Genomic DNA, 20832 nt, shown 5'->3' on the forward strand with positions numbered 1-20832 from the left:
CTACACTTTAAAATCAAGTATACGATTTATTTTTATTTTTTATAACTATTCATTATTAATTACAGTATGTTGAGATTGACATCAGACAAGTATAAAAATTTTAAGAGCAATAAAAATAGCAAAATTAGCCAATAAAATTGGAAACATATCCTTTCTTAAAGCGGCTTTTCCTTTCATCTTTCTGCAATAAAACAACGACATCACTACCTGGGCTATCTTTTATATTTACTTGCTGTAAAACCAATTTATGTTTACCTCACCCAATAATACCTTTGCGGCTGTCAACAATTGATTCCGTCATAAAAAGAGAGCCATAAAATTACTTTACACCAATAGATAACGTGCACCTTATGCAATAGTGTTTTCGCACAGGGTCTGGCAAAAAAGTAAAGCGTATACGAAAGTGGCCAAACCAAATAACTGTCATGGCTAAGACAATAGAAAGGACAGACAACAGACAGGCCAGACATCCCTAGATATATACAAAGAGGGTGGGTAATAGCGATCGAAAGCGGGGAGCACCAAAAGTTCTTAGTTTGACAGCCGCAAGACAGCTGTCTGTTCGAAAAAAAAACAAACATTTACGAGGGGTAGCGAAAAAAAGAAGCGAACACATAAATTTTGATTTACTTGCCTGACAGTTGCTCCCCGAATTTCACACGCACCCCACAACCATCAAAGGTCGGGCACAATTTTCCTATTAGTTCAAGTGAAAAATCGCTGCAAATCGGTGAATAGACCAAGGGGCAAAATTTACTGACCAGTAAATCAGGCAGACCTTCCATATGCCGCAGAACATATATTTCATGGCAGAGCATAGAGTATTTCAAAGGCCCATTATGGGCTAAAGTATGGACCAGCAACTTTTCCAATTAAAAGCGAAATAAACTTTTGCCTCCGGAACTCGCTGGCTGAAATTTCAATTAAAATCATGACTGGCTAAGCTGGAATAGCCAATAAAAAGACCATCGAATGATATTACCGATTTACCTGCCTGCGTTTCTTGTCTTTAAATTAAGTTGAATGACTTTGGTGGGACCACGTGGCGTATACTTAAGTATCGCAAATCGTTTCCAATTAAAGTGCCAAGCCAAAGGCAAAAAATCTTTAGGCTTATCACTCTTTTGGCCTTCTCCACTATCACCATTAATACTAATGCCTTGGTCACCTTCGCTTATCATAAACAGAAGTCTGGCGACGACACTCAACTTCAGTTTTTTTTTTGCTTTTATTTTCGTTTCGTGGCGTCTTTGTTGATAATTTCACTTGAACAGCTTGGAAATTTGTAGGTTTGATTGACAGCCGAGTGCCGGCCAAGGTAAACGGGCCTGTTGTCTTCGCGACTCACTTGTTTAAACGCAGTTTTCATTTCTCGTATTTACTTTTATTGATATGCGTATTTGTGCTTTTAATTTATGTATTTCGATGGAGTTTTTTGACCGTGACATATTTTCGTATTTGTTTTTGAGCGTGCCGTTAAAAACGGGGGCAGTGAACCAGGGAAATGTGATGTTATCTGTACTTAATTTTACTTTTTGGAGAACATTTTACTGGGAAAGGGAAACTAGTAATATTTCGTTTAAATTTTTTTGAACGAAAGCCTAACATAAATATTATTAAAATTCGTGAAAAAGTACAATTTATTGCCAAGAATTTCAGGCAGATATATCAAAAGGGAAATAAATAAAATGATTGGGTAATAATTTATGTTTTTCAAAAATGTTTACTTGGAATTTTAGAGATTTATTTCAAGTTAAAATTAAAGTTCAATAAAAGAAATAGTAGGAATATTTATATTTATTTATGAGATTTGATTGTATTTTTATTTACAAATTAATAACTCAACAAGTCTTTGTTCAATTTATATATACTCTTTCATTTCATCTTTTACAACCTTTTGCTCTTCTTAAGAAGGGGTATTAATGTTAACATTTAGCTGGACCCCTTTCATCTTTTATTAAAAACACCCACAACTTTTATCCTCAATTAGGATATATATCTTTCTCTGCGAGCGTTTTCCATTTTACACTAGTTTTCCCGCATATCCCGCCCCTTTTCGCCCCCAAAATGCCAACACTAACTAGTTGAATGCAATCAACACGCTCGCAATTAAATGCGACAAAGTGCGGACTTGCAGATGTGGTTGCTGTTGCTGGTGGGTAACCCGTTCCGCCCACAGTTCCAGTTACCTCAACACGTCCCGCCCCGCCCCCTTTTCCACCTCCTTCAAAAGCGACAACTGTCAGCGCGCCTTTGGCACACATTTACATGCTGTACACCCCCTTTTGCACCTCCTCCTTTCGGGGTTAGCGTGTGAATTTAATTTGTGCATAATTGCAGTTGCAACTGCCATTGCAGTGCTGCAGCCATAAAATGTCAATATCAAACTGTAATCAACAACGAGAAATGTTTTCTGGGACCAAACTGTTTTCTTTTTCACTTTGTCAATCACTGCAGAGACATAGACATAAAAATGAGGGGCTGTAAAAGCTGTGCCAATTGAGTGCTAATATGAAGTGCGTAGGAAAACAGCAGTCGGGATTTCGGAAAAGTAAACCAATTTAAAAACAAGAAAGAAAGCAAACTTCGGCAAGCCGAAGTTCATATACCCTTGCAGCTATTGCAAGAATTAAACATTTTTGAAAACATTAAAATTATGATTTACTTTCGTATATGTTTAAAAACATTGAAGCTATGATGATTTGCAGCTCAATTATTTGATAGTTATTTTATATATTTTTTTATTATTTTTAAGGGAGCTATATGATATAGACGTCCGATTTTGATAAAATTTTAACCATAATTCTGAAATATTTAACCATTGCTATATGTCGAAGAACTAAACAAAAAATTAAAAAACAGAAAAGTTATAATATTTTTTCATTTATTTTTCCGATTGTTCCTATGGGAGCTATATGATATAGTCGTCCGACTTTAATGAAATTTAAACCGTAAATCGGAAATATGTAACCATTACTAAATGTCGAAGAACTAAACAAAAAATTAAAAAAAGTTATAATTTTTTTCATTTATTTTTCCGATTGTTCCTATGGGAGCTATATGCTATAGTCGTCCGATTTTGATGAAATTTAAACCGTAAATCGGAAATATTTAACCATTACTAAATGTCGAAGAACTAAACAAAAAATTAAAAAACAGCAAAGTTATAATTTTTTTTCATTTATTTTTCCGATTGTTCCCATGGGAGCTATATGCTATAGTCGTCCGATCCGGCTCGTTCCGACTTATATACTACCTGCAATAGGAAGACAACTTTTGGGAAAGTTTCATGCAGATAGCTTTAAAACTGAGAGACTAGTTTGCATATAAACGGACGGACAGACGGACAGACGGACAGACGGACAGACGGACAGACGGACGGACAGACGGACAGACGGACATGGCTAGATCGACTCGCCTAGTGATGCTGATCAAGAATATATATACTTTATAGGGTCGGAGATGTCTCCTTCACTGCGTTGCAAACTTCTGACTGAAATTATAATACCCTCTGCAAGGGTATAATTAAGTTTTCAACGCTAAGTGCTATGCAAACACGTTTTCTCTCTGGTTAAATTGCTTGCCTTTTGCATATGTAAATACAGTTTTCATGCAAATTCATTTAGTGGAAATGAAAGTAGAGAAGTTTTATGGCTTAATTGCCAAAAGCACTATAATTATGTATGACTTATTTTGAATGCCGGACAGGAAGCATATTTTGATGGCAATTATAAAAGCGTGGGCACACATATTTTGCTTGTTTATGTCATATTTCAGGAGCCCATTTGCAATTGCTTATTTAAGTTCTGTAATTATTTAACAAACCCATATATTTTGTTATTTCAGAACCACCATGCGACAGACTTTACGACACATCCCCAGCGAAATGTCCAAACGAAACGGATTCCATCAGCAGAAGGCCCAAACCAGCCGACCCATTAAATAAATTGCCAATAAAAAAAAATATAAACAAATTTACGAATATTTACCAAACTCAAGGAAAGACCCTTTGAAGTGCGAAAAAAGAACGCGAAAAGGAGCGGCAACGAGAACTCCCAGAAGGAGAGGGAGAAGGTTCGTTTTTTCCGTGGAGAGAGTGATAGAAAGCCGCCAAAATTACGACGTACCACCCACCCACGCCCAAAGTCAAACAGAACCCGGCCAACACGGACGCCATGTCCGGGCCGGGGGCGTTTGACGATGAGCCGCCGCCGGAGCCGCGGGACGGATGGCTACTGGTGCGCATCCACGTGCCGGAGCTGAATGTCTACAAGTGTCTGCAGTTCCCATCGGAGCGGCTCGTCTGGGATGTCAAACAGCAGGTGCTCGCCTCGCTGCCGAAGGTATGTCGGTCACTGTCATTACCAAAACAATTATCATTATCTCGCAGTGTATATAGAGCAGTGCATGTCTCATGTGCGCTAGAAACTCACTAAACGGGGAAAAAACATCTACAACTTGGGCCCTTTCTATAAAAAGTTAATGAGTATTATGCAAAATATACTTTAATTATTAATGCTTAGTTAATTCCACTAATATTTATCAATTCATTTGAATGACAGAAATTTATTTTGAAAGTTGTAAATATTGTACAATCAGTTATCGATCTTAGACATAACCAGTTTCCAATTCTTCCTCGTAGGCGAATAGAAGTTCCACATAGTAGGACCAAACCACTAACCAGGCGTACAGCAAAATAACTATTCGAAAAAAGATTAGTTAAATAAATAAAAATATAGAACAAATTTGATAAAAAACCCACACATTGTGATGACTGTCAGGGTTATTATCACCCAATTGAAGGCATAGACTGTCAAGGACAGAATGTGAACCAGTATCCAAATTGGCGTAAAACCCAGAAAGGGTAAAAAGAGCATCTCATTGTTCTAATAGGGAAAATAAATGGAATAAATTAAATCCTTAAAGTGATTTTAAGTTTTATTCCTGAAAATTGAACTCTGAATATTGGGGTTACAATTTTACCACTTGGCAGACTTTTTAAGTTATAATAACAATTTGAAAACCAAAGAAACTTACATTATGCACTCCAAGGCAGAGCATTGCAGAGACTATGATTCCGAAAAAGGAGAAAACCATAGTGGCCTTGAGGGCAGCCGGTGCTGCGAAGATCGACCGCTGGTACTCCGCCGGGAAGATGCACTCCATCATGAAGCCGGTGCCAATGGTGATGTAGACAAACCAGGTGAGGAAGATGCAGCCAAAGAGCAGCACCCCGAATCGCAGGGAATAGCAGAAGCAGCAGTTGGTGAAGATCTGTTTCAGATATCTGCAGCGACACGCCATGGTGTAGGTTATTCAAAAATTGCTCTACAAATTCTAAACAAAAAATTTCTATAACTTGTTGAGTAAATAGAATTTTTGACACTGTCCGATTATTTATCTACTTCGACTTTGTATACAGTAGACAAATTAAAAGATGATGACTAGATCAGATAGAATCGTCATATTCCACACTGCCGAGATATTTGAAGAAAGCATGCACTATCATCAGAGAGTACACCAACCCAACTATGGGAATGAGGTTAAATATTAATTCACATTTAGAATATATAATACGAATACCCACCAATAATCACCACCTGAACAGTCAATATAATTGGAGGAGGTTTGACCTTCACTAGCGCGACAATGGCCAATATAAAGTACAAGAAGAGTATAATCACGTATACTACTAGCCAGAGAAGAACAAATCCTCGTTTGCGCTAAATAGTTAATAGGTTATATCAGTAGTCTCCAGCTGAATCGAAGAATAACCGTCTCACCTTGGCGGCCGCATAGACGAGCAGGATAGAGCTTAGAGTTCCAAAAACCAGGACCGGAGACATGACGACTGGACTCCAGGATTTGTTGGACACCTCCCTGATAAATATTGTGTCGTTCGTATGCGTTATTAGCTCCCCAACATGGAAAATGATGAAGATCCCGCCAATGATCATGCAACCTACGTTTAGGGGCAAAAAAAAGCAACACCGCTTAAAGAACATACTGTTAAAATCACAGTACTTTGGGGTGAATACAATTATTTATGATTTTCTACATGAATTTTGATCGACAGTCTTAAATGCAAAGATCAGTTGATCTTGATATATTTTTAAAGTAGGGAAATGGAACTAATGAAACAATGAATCAGGTATATGAAATTTATTTCTGTCTGCAAAGTGGCGAAATTTTGAACTAAACTAATTTGGGTGACCCACACAAAAAACCAATTACAGCCGAAATGCAATGCAATTTTTTTTACCACTTTTTGTTGATTGAAATTTTATCCGGCTAAAGGCTGCCACGTGCCCTTACAACATAAAATCGGTCACGCCCCCCTGCCCTCGAATGGCTGCCAAATGCCCTCGTGAAGTTTCAATTTTTTGAAGTTCAATGCAATTTTCCGGCACAACTGCAGTGTCTGAAGTCGTGCGCCCAACCAGAAATCGTGACGCTGCAGATTCAAAGATATTTGACAATTGAATGGCAGTCTGTCAAGAAAGAAAAAAAAAAACCATCTAGAAGGAAGGTTAGATTGGTAATGAAATGAATGTAACCAATACTAAGATATTTATAGATCAAATTAAACATTTTTTGAAAATCTTGAAAAGAAAAAAGAAATAAAATGTGTGTTTAAGGGATAAAGTTCAAAAACTAAAATAAGGTGAACAGATAACTTATGTTAAACACCTCGGAAGTGAAAATCTTTCTTTCAGTAATCTTAGTGTTTCCAAAGAGGGGCTAATCCTTGTCCATTGTGTAAATGAAGGCCCAACAATGGCCAATCAATTGTATACATTTAATAACAATTTGTTGAGCAAATTGCTGTCGAAACATTGTCAAACGCAATTCCAATACGGGGGCCGCCCCCATTTCAATATTGAAACCGCAAAATTGCAAACGGAAATTCGGTGCGAAACCCAGACCCCAGTCGAAACAAAAACAACAACTGAAACCGAAACCTAAGCTGATACCGAACTCGAAATCGCACAGGAATCGATTCGATTGGAAGTGAACTGCGCTGAACCGAACACAATGACCCCCAGCTAATTGCATGGCCCGGTCTCTCGTGCCGGTTCCGTTTTCAATTTGGTCAATTCCAGTTCGACGTGGCAAGTGACAGACTCTGCCTTGTTTTTGTATTTCGGGGGCGCTCATTGGGGCGTGGGGGCGTGGCTGTTCTGGTTGTAGTGTCAGCTAGCAGCTTTGTAAATTATGTTGTAAATTTTGATCGGGTGTGGGAACCAAATGCTTCCTGTGCTATTCAAACTGTTATTCGGGTGATATAAGTTCGCACTGGCAGGTCCTGGGTTGAAAATGGCTTGTGTTTACTTTTGGAATTTCGTTTAAAATTTATTTAAGAGTTTTATTTTTTCGAACTTCTTATCTCTGTACTTTATTTCTCAAATTTTTGTTCTTATTTTTTTATATATTGGTTTTATGAACGAACTTTGGGAATTTATTTCTTAAACAAGTTTCTTATGGAAACTTTTCGTCTTTCAACAATAAATCACTCTTTATTTAAAATATATATGACTATATATGCTAAATTATATGTTTATTGAACCCCCATAGACCATTCCTGATTCCCATGAGCTATTCCACCTGGCTTTCAGATTTAAAAAACGTGAAAGCATATCAGGTTGTCGACACATTTCCTGCTTCCACAGTCGTATATCAATCAGCGTACTGGCCGCATATCTTATCGCAGGTTTTCTCTTGCGACTGAACATAGAACCCCCTATAAACGTACCCATATATAGCCAACAGCCTGTCATAAAGAATACGATTCATGCCATCATGGCGCAAATATTTGCAGTCCAATTGAGGTGTTTCTTCTTTTCACATTTTTGCTCAACCTTTTGAGAGCCTTTGGTAACTGAAGAACGGTTGAGTAAATCCCGGAGACCAAGACAAACGTGAATGGCAATAATTTTACATTTTATCGGTCGACGTCCGTTATCGGGACACCTGACGATGGCGGCGGGCTCTATAAATGTGTTATTATTAGGTCTGGCGTGGAATTCGCTTTCAATGACCGATCCGCGTTGATCAAACGGAGCTTCAATTAAACTTCACACCATCCATCAATCAGTCAAACAGTCTGTCAGTCAGTCACTCAGCCAATATGTCGCTGCTCCAGTTCACTGTTGTGTGTGGGCCTCTGGCATCTCGGCTTCCGCCTGCTAAGCAAATCGAAATTGAAGCTTTTCTGATCTGTATTCGCTTTTGTATTTTTAGCTGGGTTTTTGCCTCGATTTCTGGGTAGGCGTTACTTACCGGTTTGCGTCTAAGTTGTTTTGCTTGTAATGCTCCACGGGCTTTGTTTGGCCCGAAGTTCAGCTCAGTTAATAAACAACTTTAGCTCATGGCGATAAGAAACCAGTAAGGAAAGCTTAGCCGCAGATGGATTTCTTGGTGGCTCAATTTTGGTCTAAGGTAGCAATGGAAAATACGTGTAGGGAACATTTTTAATGGAATTACGATAAGAAAACGAAAGGTAATGGTTATTGGAAATGTTTCAACTGTTTCACAATTACCTTAAAATTATATGTTAAAGACTTTAAATTATTTTATAAGTGTGTATTCTAACCCTGAAGGAAACTGTCTTTAATTTAATTTTCAAAACTTTGTTGTAACAAAAGTTCAACTTAGTTGGATAAAGTGCAAGCAAAATTCCACCATAAATCAGCCAAAGACTAAAGCATTCAAAGGGGATTTCTAATCGAATGCTCTTAACTTTCCAACAAGAATAGACAGACAGACAGATAGACAGACAGACAGGATAACTAAAAGTGCATGAGGCAGAAAGGAAGGCAAAAATTGCTTTTAGCCAACAGTAATTGTGGTCTGCGAAATCGTATATGTGTTTGGTAAAGAAAGATTTTCCTATAAGCTACACCCGCAACTTTAATCAATTTAAGACATTTTTGTTCAAAATAAACACAATAAATCTTGAGCTAAAATTGCCTAGAAACCAACAATGGCAATTAAGCTTAGAAAATGGGCAATGCCCTAATTAAGCCAACTTAATGTGTAGTTTCAAATCACATGCAGAGAGTTGACTGCCTAAAAGTCTTTTGGGAATTACTGCGAAAACTTTAGCGCTGCCTCGAATATTTTCAAAATATAGACATTTTGCACAGCACTTGTGTCTATATAAGACCCCCTTTGTACTTCTTCGCCCATCCAATCTCTGGGCGCTCGTTAGATTTAATGACGCCGCATAGTTTGCGCACGCACGACATCATTTCAGCGACTTTTTGTCCCACTCCCACTCCCGCGCCCTGTTCCCCTTTCCTTTCTTTCTCCTCCATCTCTCATTCAGCTTAAGTGGCATAGAGACCTAGTTGCAGGACCCATCTGCGTCTATATCTGGGGGCCCGTCTCTCTGCCCATTGAACCGTTAATTTGGGTGAGAACTTTACTTGGCCCCGCCATCGCATTATTCATTCGGGCCGCCTAGCAAAACGCCAGAATGTCACATACTTTTGTGGATAATTTCGCTCCCTTTGGAGGGAAGGGCTTCCTGCCAGGCTCAAGCCATTGTTCGCAGCAATAAAGATGCTGCCGATAGAGCGCTCCCTGCACTCGATTGGGTAAAAGTCCTCGGCTGAGATTGAATTCTCTACTAGGAGCAAATGGGGAAGGCAATAGGAGCTGGGAACAATGAAGTGGTAAAGTTTTATAACCATTTGAGGGCATAGGGAACAATGTGTATATGTTTAAGGCATGTAAAGGTCATGGCATGTAGTATAGAACGCATAAATATTCGAGTATCCCACTCGCTGTATGCAAATTTCTCATGCTTTACTTCAGAGCATAACAAAAAAATTCACAACACAACAGCATGCAGCCATCATAAAGTGTACAAAAAATAAACTTAAATTAAATAAAATTCATAAAAAGAGTTTTATGACATTTGCCTTGCTCACTCGGGCTTACATTGCGTATGCGTGATATGTAAATTGTATGTAGGCTAAACATGTAAATTCCATCCTATATACAAGTCAGTGTATATGTACAAGAGAAAATTTACATGCACAAAACGAGAGCATTGTTTTGCGGCATGACATCCACAACAACATCAACCATCGCCGGTAACAAGATTCCTCGTTATTAATTAAAATGTTTTGTTTTCATTAATTTCGGTGCTGCTCCTGGCGTTTTTTATTTAATTAAATGTCAAACAAATTAAAAATTAAAACGTGGAACAAATAAAACACACGTGGCCTGCTTTGGATGAATTCAACAAATTGTAAAATGGAAATGTTGTGGCAACCCACGCTACGTATACGCAATCTGACCTGCTGCACTGCGTTGGAATCAATGAACAAATAAATACTGATTAAATTTACACGCCGCAATGTTTGACTCTCATCTGATCCGATATCGTCTTCTGGCAATCGCTGCGAATCATTGGCGCAGGTGGCCTTTTGGTTTAAGGTTTGTGGCTGATTATAATACACCCATTAATACTTACTTACTTACATATGCCAAGATAATACCATGAATAATTAATACTTGCGGTCCACAAGGGAATGTTTAATTGTTTGGAAAGACAGAATTAAACAAACCAATCGTATACATTGAAAAAATAATGGAAAAATGTATATATATTGAAATTATGCCAAAATGAAATTATAATTTAACTGAAACATTTTTCTTCTTTCCAATTATTTACGTTTCAAGACTCAATGACATGCATTGAGCTACACAAAGGATCATTAATTTGTTGTAGAATGAACTACAATTGAAAACAATTTCCATTAAAATAATTTTATTCTCAAATAATATGCAAATCATTTATTGTAAGACATTTGCTTTCCTTGCTGCAATATGTATTTATTAATTTTAAAGTTTAAGTTTAATTTTAATTGACACGAAGCCCGCAGCGACAGTCGGTCGAACACCTACGCAAATATTTGGTTGCAAGTTGCAACACTCGTTTTTCGCTGTTTTCCACCAGCGAGACAACGAGGCACATTCAGTTCCAACTACGAAATGTGTCAAGTACAGCAAACAGTAACAGATTTATGGCTGGGAGTCGGAGGACCCCTCTAACGCCGCCAAGCCCGAACACACGCGACCAGGAACTGTTTTTCCATACACCTCGACCCCCCCTGGAGTACCCAATCTCCGCCAACTCCTCCCTTGTAATTCAATTAAAATGCAAAAAAAGGAATAAGGCGCTTCAGGCATTCGCAAATGGAGCAAGAAAAAATATAAAAACGAGAGGAGGGGCAGGGCTGCTTCAAATGGATATGTATCCATGACCACTGTGAGTGGTTTCTTTTTTGCCTGCGGACAGTTCTCGATAACATTATCGTGAACAGACTGTGACCACAGAATATTTCAACAAAATTTCTGACATTTTATCAGCAGGCAAACAAATAATTTACAAACTGGCAAAACAACAAGAAAAAACCCAAATATTTCGGTGAAACTTTTTGCCTGTTTGTTTTACTTTTATTTCAATGTGAATTTGGGAATCTCGCGTATAATAACCATTTATTATGCTGTTTCTCAGGTTGTTAATTTTTTGAGGATTTAAATGTACAAAACCAGCTTTTCTTTCTTTGTTAATTTTTTGTATTCATAATTTTTTTGGCTAACAATTTAACAGGTCAACCAACTTAAATAAATTAAATCCGATAGACAAATCGAATTGTGTAAGTCGCCCTCCAAACGACCTTGACTCTGAAATTACATTTATTTCTGTGCTTTTATCGCTTCATGTATCAATGAAAGTTGCATAAAGCGAGGTAATTGACTTGAACAATAATAGCGGGACAACAACAAAAAACTGGGGAGTGCTACAGTTCAGACAAAAGCAAAAAGTAATTGTAGTGATTTGATTTTAGCAAAAAAAAGTAAAAAGCCACCCTTGTTGACATTCAAACTAAAAGAAAATAATGGCAGAAAGTAAACAAAAACATTAGTTACAGTCCTTTTAAAACTGTGATTATTAAATGCGTCAGAATCCACAGGAATTAAAGTGAAATAAATAGCTTTAATTAATATAATATTGGAATTTTTCTTAATTGCATTATTGTAATAAACATTTTGAAGTGATAATACTTTAGTTTGAATTTATGATATTGTCACGTAATACGGTAACGCAATTTTATTTTTTTTTTGCAAAAACTACTATTTTCAGTAAATCAAAATATGCATTTGAGTTGGCGTTTAAAAAATGATTATAAGTTACACAAGTTTATAACTTACAGGTTTGGTGTCCATTACCATAAACTTATGCTAAAACCACTAATTGCTTTTAATATAAAAAAATAAAACATAAAAAATACTTGTTTAAATACTGTAGCTCTGAGAGTTTTACACCGCCAATGACTGTAAATAAATCTCTTAAACCGTTCGCTTGTATAATAAAATCAAATAAAATAACGTAAAATATAAATGAAATAATCGCCATAAAAACAAAGAAAAGAGGTGACGAACAACGACTGTTAACAGCGCGGAAAGTTTAAAGCATTTTGAAGAGCGCTCAAGTGTTGCAGGCAAATTGAACAACGCAAGTTCAATTCCAAATACACACAAAAAACACTCGCATAAATGTAATTTTCTCTTCATGTGTATGCCATTCTGTTTGAGCTGCCCTCTACCTAAATTTTTAATGGCACTTTTATGTTGCTGTACTTTATTTAGTTCTCTCTCTTTTTTTTTTTTTGTTTGCAAATTTAAATTTGATGTTGGTTTTGGGTTGCTTTTCAATTTCCGACGCCCCAACGCCGAACAATGAAGCACTTCCGGTGACTGTTTATATGTGGCTGTAGATTATGTTCATTAGTTTGCGTCAATTTGTTTTAAACCGTCGTATGTGAATATAGAATGTTTATATAAATTGAGCACTGAGGCGGGTGGTAAACCCTCGAACAGCATCCACAACGGATATTATAATTATGATGATCTGAATGTTGGGGAGGGTGGACGGAATACCAGCATTGTTGTGAAGACCCCATATTACTAACGATTAGCCATTATTGAGCAAACTTATCTTATGCTTCGTCTCTCTGTTGAGGTAAGAACCCGTATGCCAAGTCGAAGTGTTCGAGTATCTCAATCTCGCACTTCACCATTTATGGCGTACTTAAATCACAGCTCAATTGGTGCGAATCCAGTCGACTTGAGTTTAGTAGAGGTAGTAGAAGGTGTCTGAGTTCCTCAGCAGCTCATGTCCAAATGTGGACTCAGCCTTTATAGAATGGCAGCGCCCACACAGAAAGAAAAGATTAAGTATACAGTACTTTAAAGCTCTAATTAATAAATAGTGGTTCGGCCAATGATAGTCAATTTTACATATACATCATAAATAAAATAATATATAATTGGGTATTTGTCTAGGCAACGTAAACCTAAAGGAGTATATCTGATGCCAGAAAACATTTGCGAAATATCGTTATTATGTATTAAAAAAGGATCTAAATCAAAACTAATATTCAAAAATTACAAGTCTGGGAAACATATTTTATATCGTTAAAGCAACCCTTCTTAACTATGCATTTTTTCTCAGTGCAGGCATAACTGTGCCAAAGGCACTAAGAGGAATGTGAGTGTGTGGACCAGGTTGAATGCCCCTACACCGCTGCCACGCCTCTTTCTCGTCCGCCCCCTCCTATCGCTAAGCTGCAACCACTTGAGCTATTTTAACGTACAGCCAAAGCGACAAAATTGTGGAAAGGGTTGAGCTGGAGACGGGGGGGGTGGAGTAAGGCCAAGTCTCCATCTCTTTGGCAGCAAATATGCTGGCAATTTAGTGGGCGTGTCTCGGCCCTAGTTGAAACTAACGCCACAGAAAAGAACTTTTGACGCCAGCAAAGTGCTCAGAGCAAAAATGAAGTAAAACTCAAGAGGAGAGGCAGAATGAGGATCGAAGAAAATATCTCGAGTTCATTGCTTGTAAAATTGACTTTGGCCAAAGGAGCCAGTCGGCTGGAGAAAAAAACAGCCTGCAATTCAAACTTAAACAAGCCGCAGATAGCTCGATACAATTTTACAAACAGTTTGCCTTTCGTGCCTTTGTTTTTCAGCAGTCAAGGCAAGCAATTCCCTGTAAATGGTGAAAAGTTTTGGGGTGATTTTGTTGGCTACAACAAATTTAAAAATATTTTAACTAAATTTAGTATTTTTTTTTAATTTAATACATTTAAAGCTTAAAAAATTCTTTTAAAAATATACCTATTTAAACTTTAATTTCTAAAGGTAAACTTACTTTTTGAAAGGTAACACATAGTCTTTACCTTCAAGTATTTTTATCTTCCCATTGAATTTTTCCTGTGGTATCTGCTTGGCTTCCTTCTTAGTTACCTTTCCTTTTGGTGCTTCGCTTTGCGGCAGTTTCTGTTTTCTCGCAGTTTTTCCGCCTCATTTGCCATAGACACCAAATGTCCTTCAGCATGGTTTTTCAGCTTTTCCAGCCTGCCAGCAGTTATCTTTTTTGGATACGAGCCGCCGCTACCACCATGCGGTTGGTTGGCCAAATTAAAGTAGCAAAAACTCGTTTCCGATACGGCGCACGTGCAGCATCGCCAGTTGCAAGTATCTAGCTCCGAGTTGCAACTGGCAAAGTCTCCAATTGCAATTTGGCAGAAAGCAAAGTGAAAAATGCAGGGGTGGGGCGCGGTTGGGGGGAAAAAACAAGCGAAGTAAGCCGAAAAAAGATTTCGCATTTGCTTGCTCGTTGGTGGCATAATTCGCGCACCAGGCGACGCCCCAAAACACATAGAGAATTTGTTTGCACGGTGAAAAAGTACTGCTTTTTTGTCATTTTATATAATAATGGCCTTGTTCAAATATCGATGCCAAAAATGTTGTAAAAAAAAATTTAACACATGAGTGACAGAATCTCTTTGGATCCAAACTTAAAAGTGATTTTCACCGAAACTTCTCGAGAACTCTAATACATCTTTGATACTAACTAAGTTTTAAGTTATTTATTGTATAACAAACATAAGCTGCTATGGGTTGCTTTGAATTTTAACTTTGTCATTTTATAATTGAGGCTTACGGCAATTAGAAAGCTTAATATAGCTATATTTTTGCCGCTAAGATAGAGAGCTAAAGTTTTTTTCCTGTGTAAATATGTCCTCCAACTCCAGAGGGAACTGTTTTCGATTTACGAGCTGTGAGATTTCGTGCCTTGCAATTGGCAGCATTTTTCCAGCACTTCGGCTTGTTTGTTGTGGCTGTGCAGACTCCAAACACTTGGCTCTGTTGGTGGCTTCGATGGCCAGCTGATGGCTGAAGTCGCTGGCCATATGTTTATGGCCCAGGCCCAATCGCGAAATGTTCCCTAATTACAAGTGGCACTTTACCGACCGATGTTGACCCAAATAGCGGCATTCCCGGACTTACTACTCTATTTTCAGGTGAAACAAATTCATCATTAGATGCAATTTGTGTCCCGTTCACCTCTAAATAGAATCGCTGAACCGCACATAAAGGGCCACGAGACCGCAGCCAGCCACTCCAGAGATTGATTTAAAACCGAGACTGGGGCCAAGATCGCAGAGTGGGCAGCCGGAATGGGGACGAGAACGAGAATGGGACCAAGAACGGGGGCCAAGACTTCCAGAGCACGTTCCGTTGTCAAATATGGCTGCGGTCAGTTTTTCCGCAGCGGCCAAGAAAACTTTTTTGCCATGGCAGCTGCAACTTCAGCTCCATGGCTGCATAAATTTTCGCATTCGAGTTGCTTTTGCCATTTGTGGGTACCCTTTTGCCTCCGTTTACCGTTAAGTTGCAGTCACTAGCAAAGGCCCGCAAAAATTCAAATTGAGACAAAATCCGCCTCGTAGAACACAAGGTAACATGGCTTGGGCCCTGCTGTACCATTCTTGAAAATCGAAAACTAAGATAATACACAGAAATCCTAATCGTTGACAGAAGTGCGGCCAGCTGTTTTAGGCAATTTTCACACTTGGCCAGCACCTGGATTTTATCAGCCAATGAGTTTTTGTATGTTTGCGGAGCCTGAAAATATATTTGGCTTTGCCGTTTTTGTAATTCACACCTGAAACTGCAGTTGCAGTAGCCGGGATTTCAAAGCTTTTTGCGGTTTTGTTTATGAACTGAACGATATGAAGTGAGTTTCCATTTGCCACATGCCACATGCACGGCGTTAATTGGACTGCTAAAAGATTGCGCACGCTGCGTATACTTAATTGTTTCTGTTCAAAAGAAAAATGTAGCTGAAGCCATGTTCAATTTATTAGGAGGTAGCACCAAAAAAAAATTGTTATGAAAATATAAAAAACATGAATAGATTTTAATTAATACTGTATTTTAATTTTTTTTTTACAATGCTTTTTATTAACAGTTATGTTTTCAATAGAAGTTCACCAAAAGAAAACATACTTTATAAACAATATTCTGTGTTAATTCAAATTGATTTAAAAAATAATTTTATCTAATCGATATGACTGTAACAAATTGTGATTGTTTTATAATCATTTACCATGGTTATGTTAAACACATAATATTTATAATATAAATATAATGTCTATCTGCAAATACGACACCAATTCGAAGGTCTCATTTGTCTTGAATAGATCTTCTCTGATCGGCTTTTGATCATTTGATGCCGGCTCGAAGGGCTCAGCCCCCGAGCTGTCACTCGAGGTTGATTTCATCCGATTGGCAGTTGCAGTTGCAGTTGGACTTCACCCAGCCACTCAGCTAATGGGTGCCCCTCTCCGTCTCCATATCTGTGTTGATATATCCACAGAGTACACCTCTGCTGCGCTTTCTTTCCTGTGCCGTTTGGCTGCCAGTTGACCGATGGCTGTCTATTTGGGTCACAATAAGCTGCCAGCACTGAGTGGCATCAGTCAGCGTGCTGGAGCCTCAGCAATTGTTGGAGTGCTGGAGTGCACTGAGACGGAAGTTTGTTTGCCAACTTGTTTGCAGTTAGTCGCTGTCTATAGTCCGCAGTCCATACTCTGTAGTCCGCTTGTCCGTTGTCCGCTTGTCCGTTGTCCGCTTGGTGTTGCATTGATTGGGCAAATGGCTACCAGCATCGCCAGCGGTCCCAAAGAGTAGTTTTTTTAATCCCAGAGCAAAATTTGAAACAGGTCAATGTGGCTTAGATATGTATGGATGCGCCAATAAAAAGGGAAGGGTAAAATATAATAGACGGAAACGAATGTAAATATAAAAGTGCTTGTGACTAAATTGGTACATTCTAAGTTGGTAATGATTTTTTTAGAGGGCTTAAAAGTGTTTGATTATTATTTTGGCTTTAATTGCCTTAAAGATTTTGCATATTATTTAAATCATCTTACAAGAATTTTCTACAAAAGACTCTTTTGTCTTAATTTATATGTAGTATAGAAAAATACTATAAAATATGCTTAATGTATCGAAATTGATAACATTAAATTCTGTGCACCCAAACAATTGTGACATTACAATGGAACTTCAAACAAAAATTCCTTACCCAAATAAATCGAATTTTTCAAGGTATGTCATTAGAGAGCCTTTGCTTAGCCACCCCCAAAACTAAAGCAAATTCCATTAGGATTTCGTTTATACTATTTACGCAGTATAATTTTCATTGCCGTTTTCAAGGGTGACTTACTTTTTGTGCCCCAAAGGAAACAAATTGGGTGGGTTTTTCCCATAGCTCTGCAAATGCTTCTTACACAGTTGGTCATAATTAATTTAATGGCCAGAATTACCCCTGCTTATGCATGACGGAGAACGGTAAAGGTTTGCTCAAGTAATCCGCAGTGGACGGAGTGGAGAACAGAACTCCACTCGCTGACATAAATAAGCCAAGAAAGAAAGTGGCCAGAACAAATGGGGGAATGGATTTGGCTCCCAGCCACTGCAACCAATGGATCGGATCCATTGATCCGCCTCGATCGGATCGGCTAAGTACGGTTAAGCATGGAGCACGTTTGGCATCGAATCGATTAGCAATTCGAGTGTTCAGCAAATGGTCAGTGAAAGAATCGTCGGACACGTCGCGCATGTCTCCCCGACTGCCGATCATTGGCATCATTATCATCATTATGGTGCCCCGTTCTTCAGTGCCTCGTGTCGTTTGTTGTTGTTTGCTGTTGTTTGTTGTTTGTTGTGTGTCGTGTATCGTTTAGTGGCGCATTTTATTGTTCTACATTGTCCAGCGGAATGACTTTGACATAGAAATGGAAATGGCCAGTCCGGAGGCCTTTGTACTACCTTTCACTGGCCATTTTTACTGGCCGGCGACATATCCTTTCCTTCCTGCAGGCTGTGCCAGATGCCAATGCACTCTCGGCTAGCTGGAAAAGCGGTTCAGAGGTTTTTCCTGCTGCCAGGGATTGCTTAAATTCTTTCAGCCACCCCTTATGTTTTGGTTAAGGGTTGTTTTACTATGCAAAGAAAAATGTGCACTACCTAACTATTTAAATGTTCTTTAAAAATCTTAGAAACTTGAATTTAACTAAGGAACTGTATTATAAATCTGATTGTGAAGAAATCATATATTATATATAGATAATTTAATACCGAAGCTCGCAACAAATGCAAAAGGGACTTATTTGCAAAAGTTGAATTAAAATTTTGATAAAACTAACGTTTACACTCTACACCTAACCAAGTGTATCCTGGCTTCGTCTTGGGTTTTATTTGCATGCCCATTTATTTATATTTTGTGTTGTTTGTTTGCTATACAGCCGAAAAGCATTTCCCTTCATCTCCCTTCGTGCGTAGGAATATGAAAATGCTGAAAGCATTTCCACCGTTCTTTAACCCCAAACGAGAAAAACCTTGGAAGGCCCTCTACACTTGGACCTCCCCTCTTGGAAATTTGTCGCATGTTTCTGCTTAGATTCAAGCCTAGACAGGGCGAAATGGGGATTTCTCCAGCCTCCAGCTACAGGGAGCTCTTCTTAGGCAGTCATAGTCGCCAGACACGTATATATCGCATATACATATCCGTGCATACTTAGATGGATGCATGCTGTTGGCTTGTGTTTTTGTTTTTAATGTCTGCCTGCCTTGTTTTTGTTTGTTTGTTTGCCGTAGTCGTTGTTGTCTGGGGTCTTGTGTCTATGTAAATATTGATTTTCCCTTCTGGTGCAGTCTGTGTTGAAAATTTGTTTAGGCTAACTGCATTAGTTTGAAAAAAAATCGAATGTAAAATGATATGATGGTGAAGAAAAGGTATTTTATATATGAAGACTAGAAATATGAAAAAGGTATTAACAAGAAAAAAAGAAATAAGATTCTTAAAATTTATTATTTCCATGACATTGTGTAAGAGCAGAAAACTTTTGGAAGTAAATTTAAAATGGTTGCCGCATTAAAGAAATCCGTAAAATCTTTAGTGTTATGCTTTTGTAAGTTCTTTTTTCCAATCCACTTCCTGTCAAACTGTGTGGCCAAAGTGTGGGTTCTTTGGCTAGGCATTTCCCAACTTTGTCCACCTCCCCCCGAAAACACCAACCAGCGGCACTTAGTCTGCCAGATGGGGCATATACCACCGACGGGGAAATATCTTGGCAACATGGTTCTGTCATGCTGCCTGGCTCTTAAGCTCGCTTTTCGGACGGACTGCCGCATTCCGTGCAACATTGTCAACGGTTAATCTCTGAAAGGTCTCCTTTCTCTTCCTCCAGGTGACGTGATGCCCCTCTCGTCCCGCCTCTGGCATTTTGCAGATAGCAGCTTTATTGCAAATGCCTGTCACCTGCATTCACAAGTTTTATGTTGCTCTTACCCCACCCCTGTTTGCTGTGGCATCATCATGAGCTTGTCCACATCCTTTAGCCTGCCACTACATTTCTGCAAATTCTCGTATGCTTTGTTTTTTCCATTTTTTTCCACAGTTTTAGTTCACCTTTCGACGCTCGCTGTCAATGTCCTTTTGTCCCTGGATAGCAAAACCCCCTGTTTGTCCAAATGCATCTGGGTGTAAAAAATATGAATGGCTGATGGGCGTTGCGTCGCCGCTGCCACGCCCCCAGTGGGCAAATAAATTTCATGTCGGCGAATGCAAGTTCAATGCACTTGACTCTGATAAATGTTCGGTGGGTTGGATCGGATGCGATGAGTTGGGGGCCTCAAAAGAAGTCTTCAGCATCAACACTTTCTTCCACGCCTCAGCGAGAACTTTTCGTCTCAGTTCAAGTTGCACTTAGAAAAAAAAACACAATACTTCCATTATGTTAATATAATAATACTAGTAATTTGAAACCTTTACACTATCATTTACTATTTAACCGTATTAAAATCTGTTCCATTTCTTTCAAATTCCAATTGTAACTTATCTTTTAACGGGATTCGTTTAAATGATGTGAAACTAATTTTGTTTTGTGCATTTGGCTGGGCGAAGTTAGCAAAGAACCGATTCTGGTGCTGTAGGTGGGCATGACAAGACAAACATCTCGGACGGACACCTAAAAGGAGGCAACCGGCAGAAGCAGGAGCAGCAGCTCACAGCTTTTGCCCACGAAAATCTAGCCAAACGAAACTAGTTTTGGAGCAAAGTTTGCCCCCATGCCCAACTATATGATAACGAAACGGGGAACAGGAAGATGCAGAGCAAACCTAAGGGTTCCAGGCAGCCAGCAAATGGGATGGTTCGGGATAAGTCGGCTGTAAACTTTCTGTTGCTGAATGGCTTTGACTTTGACTTTGAAGCGGCTCGAATGGCTGCAGGCGAAAGACACGTCATTGACCTCTTGGCGGGAAAAAGAGTAGCCATCCGTTCTGTGCACAGAGAGAAAATATTTCTTATATTAACCACATGCTTTTATATTAAGAGCTGAGAAAAATAGACCAAACAAATATAGATAGAGCTTCATAAGTTTTGTTGCAAAAAATTAT

The 20832-nt window shown here is 38.6% G+C and overlaps 3 protein-coding genes across 7 annotated transcripts in view; 1 reads left to right on the top strand and 2 right to left on the bottom strand.

The window, feature by feature from the left end:
• The window catches only part of LOC108143384 (SH3 and multiple ankyrin repeat domains protein 1), a 66987-nt gene that overhangs the window by 29912 nt on the left and 16243 nt on the right, over window positions 1-20832 (top strand). For 4 of the 5 annotated variants that reach the window (XM_017267750.2, XM_017267754.2, XM_017267752.2 and 1 more), the window contains exon 3: window positions 3847-4343. In XM_017267750.2, the coding sequence (XP_017123239.1) occupies window positions 4176-4343 (168 nt within the window). In that variant the 5' untranslated portion in view covers window positions 3847-4175. Of the gene's footprint in view, window positions 1-3846; window positions 4344-10426; window positions 10447-20832 lie in introns of those variants that run through there. The other variant, XM_041707486.1, reaches the window with a different exon arrangement.
• LOC108143386 lies at window positions 4551-5313 on the bottom strand. The gene is made up of 3 exons (XM_017267757.2): window positions 5038-5313; window positions 4763-4886; window positions 4551-4700 (listed from the first exon to the last, which is right to left on the bottom strand). Exons 1-3 carry the CDS (start codon window positions 5302-5304, stop codon window positions 4609-4611), a joined length of 483 nt encoding a protein of 160 aa, XP_017123246.1. The 5' UTR covers window positions 5305-5313; the 3' UTR covers window positions 4551-4608.
• LOC108143387 lies at window positions 5413-7351 on the bottom strand. The gene is made up of 3 exons (XM_017267758.2): window positions 5784-7351; window positions 5588-5723; window positions 5413-5529 (listed from the first exon to the last, which is right to left on the bottom strand). Exons 1-3 carry the CDS (start codon window positions 6003-6005, stop codon window positions 5450-5452), a joined length of 438 nt encoding a protein of 145 aa, XP_017123247.1. The 5' UTR covers window positions 6006-7351; the 3' UTR covers window positions 5413-5449.

The sequence above is a fragment of the Drosophila elegans genome, unplaced genomic scaffold, assembly GCF_018152505.1.
Source record: "Drosophila elegans isolate 14027-0461.03 unplaced genomic scaffold, ASM1815250v1 contig_183, whole genome shotgun sequence".
Classification (NCBI taxonomy): Eukaryota; Metazoa; Arthropoda; class Insecta; order Diptera; family Drosophilidae; genus Drosophila; species Drosophila elegans.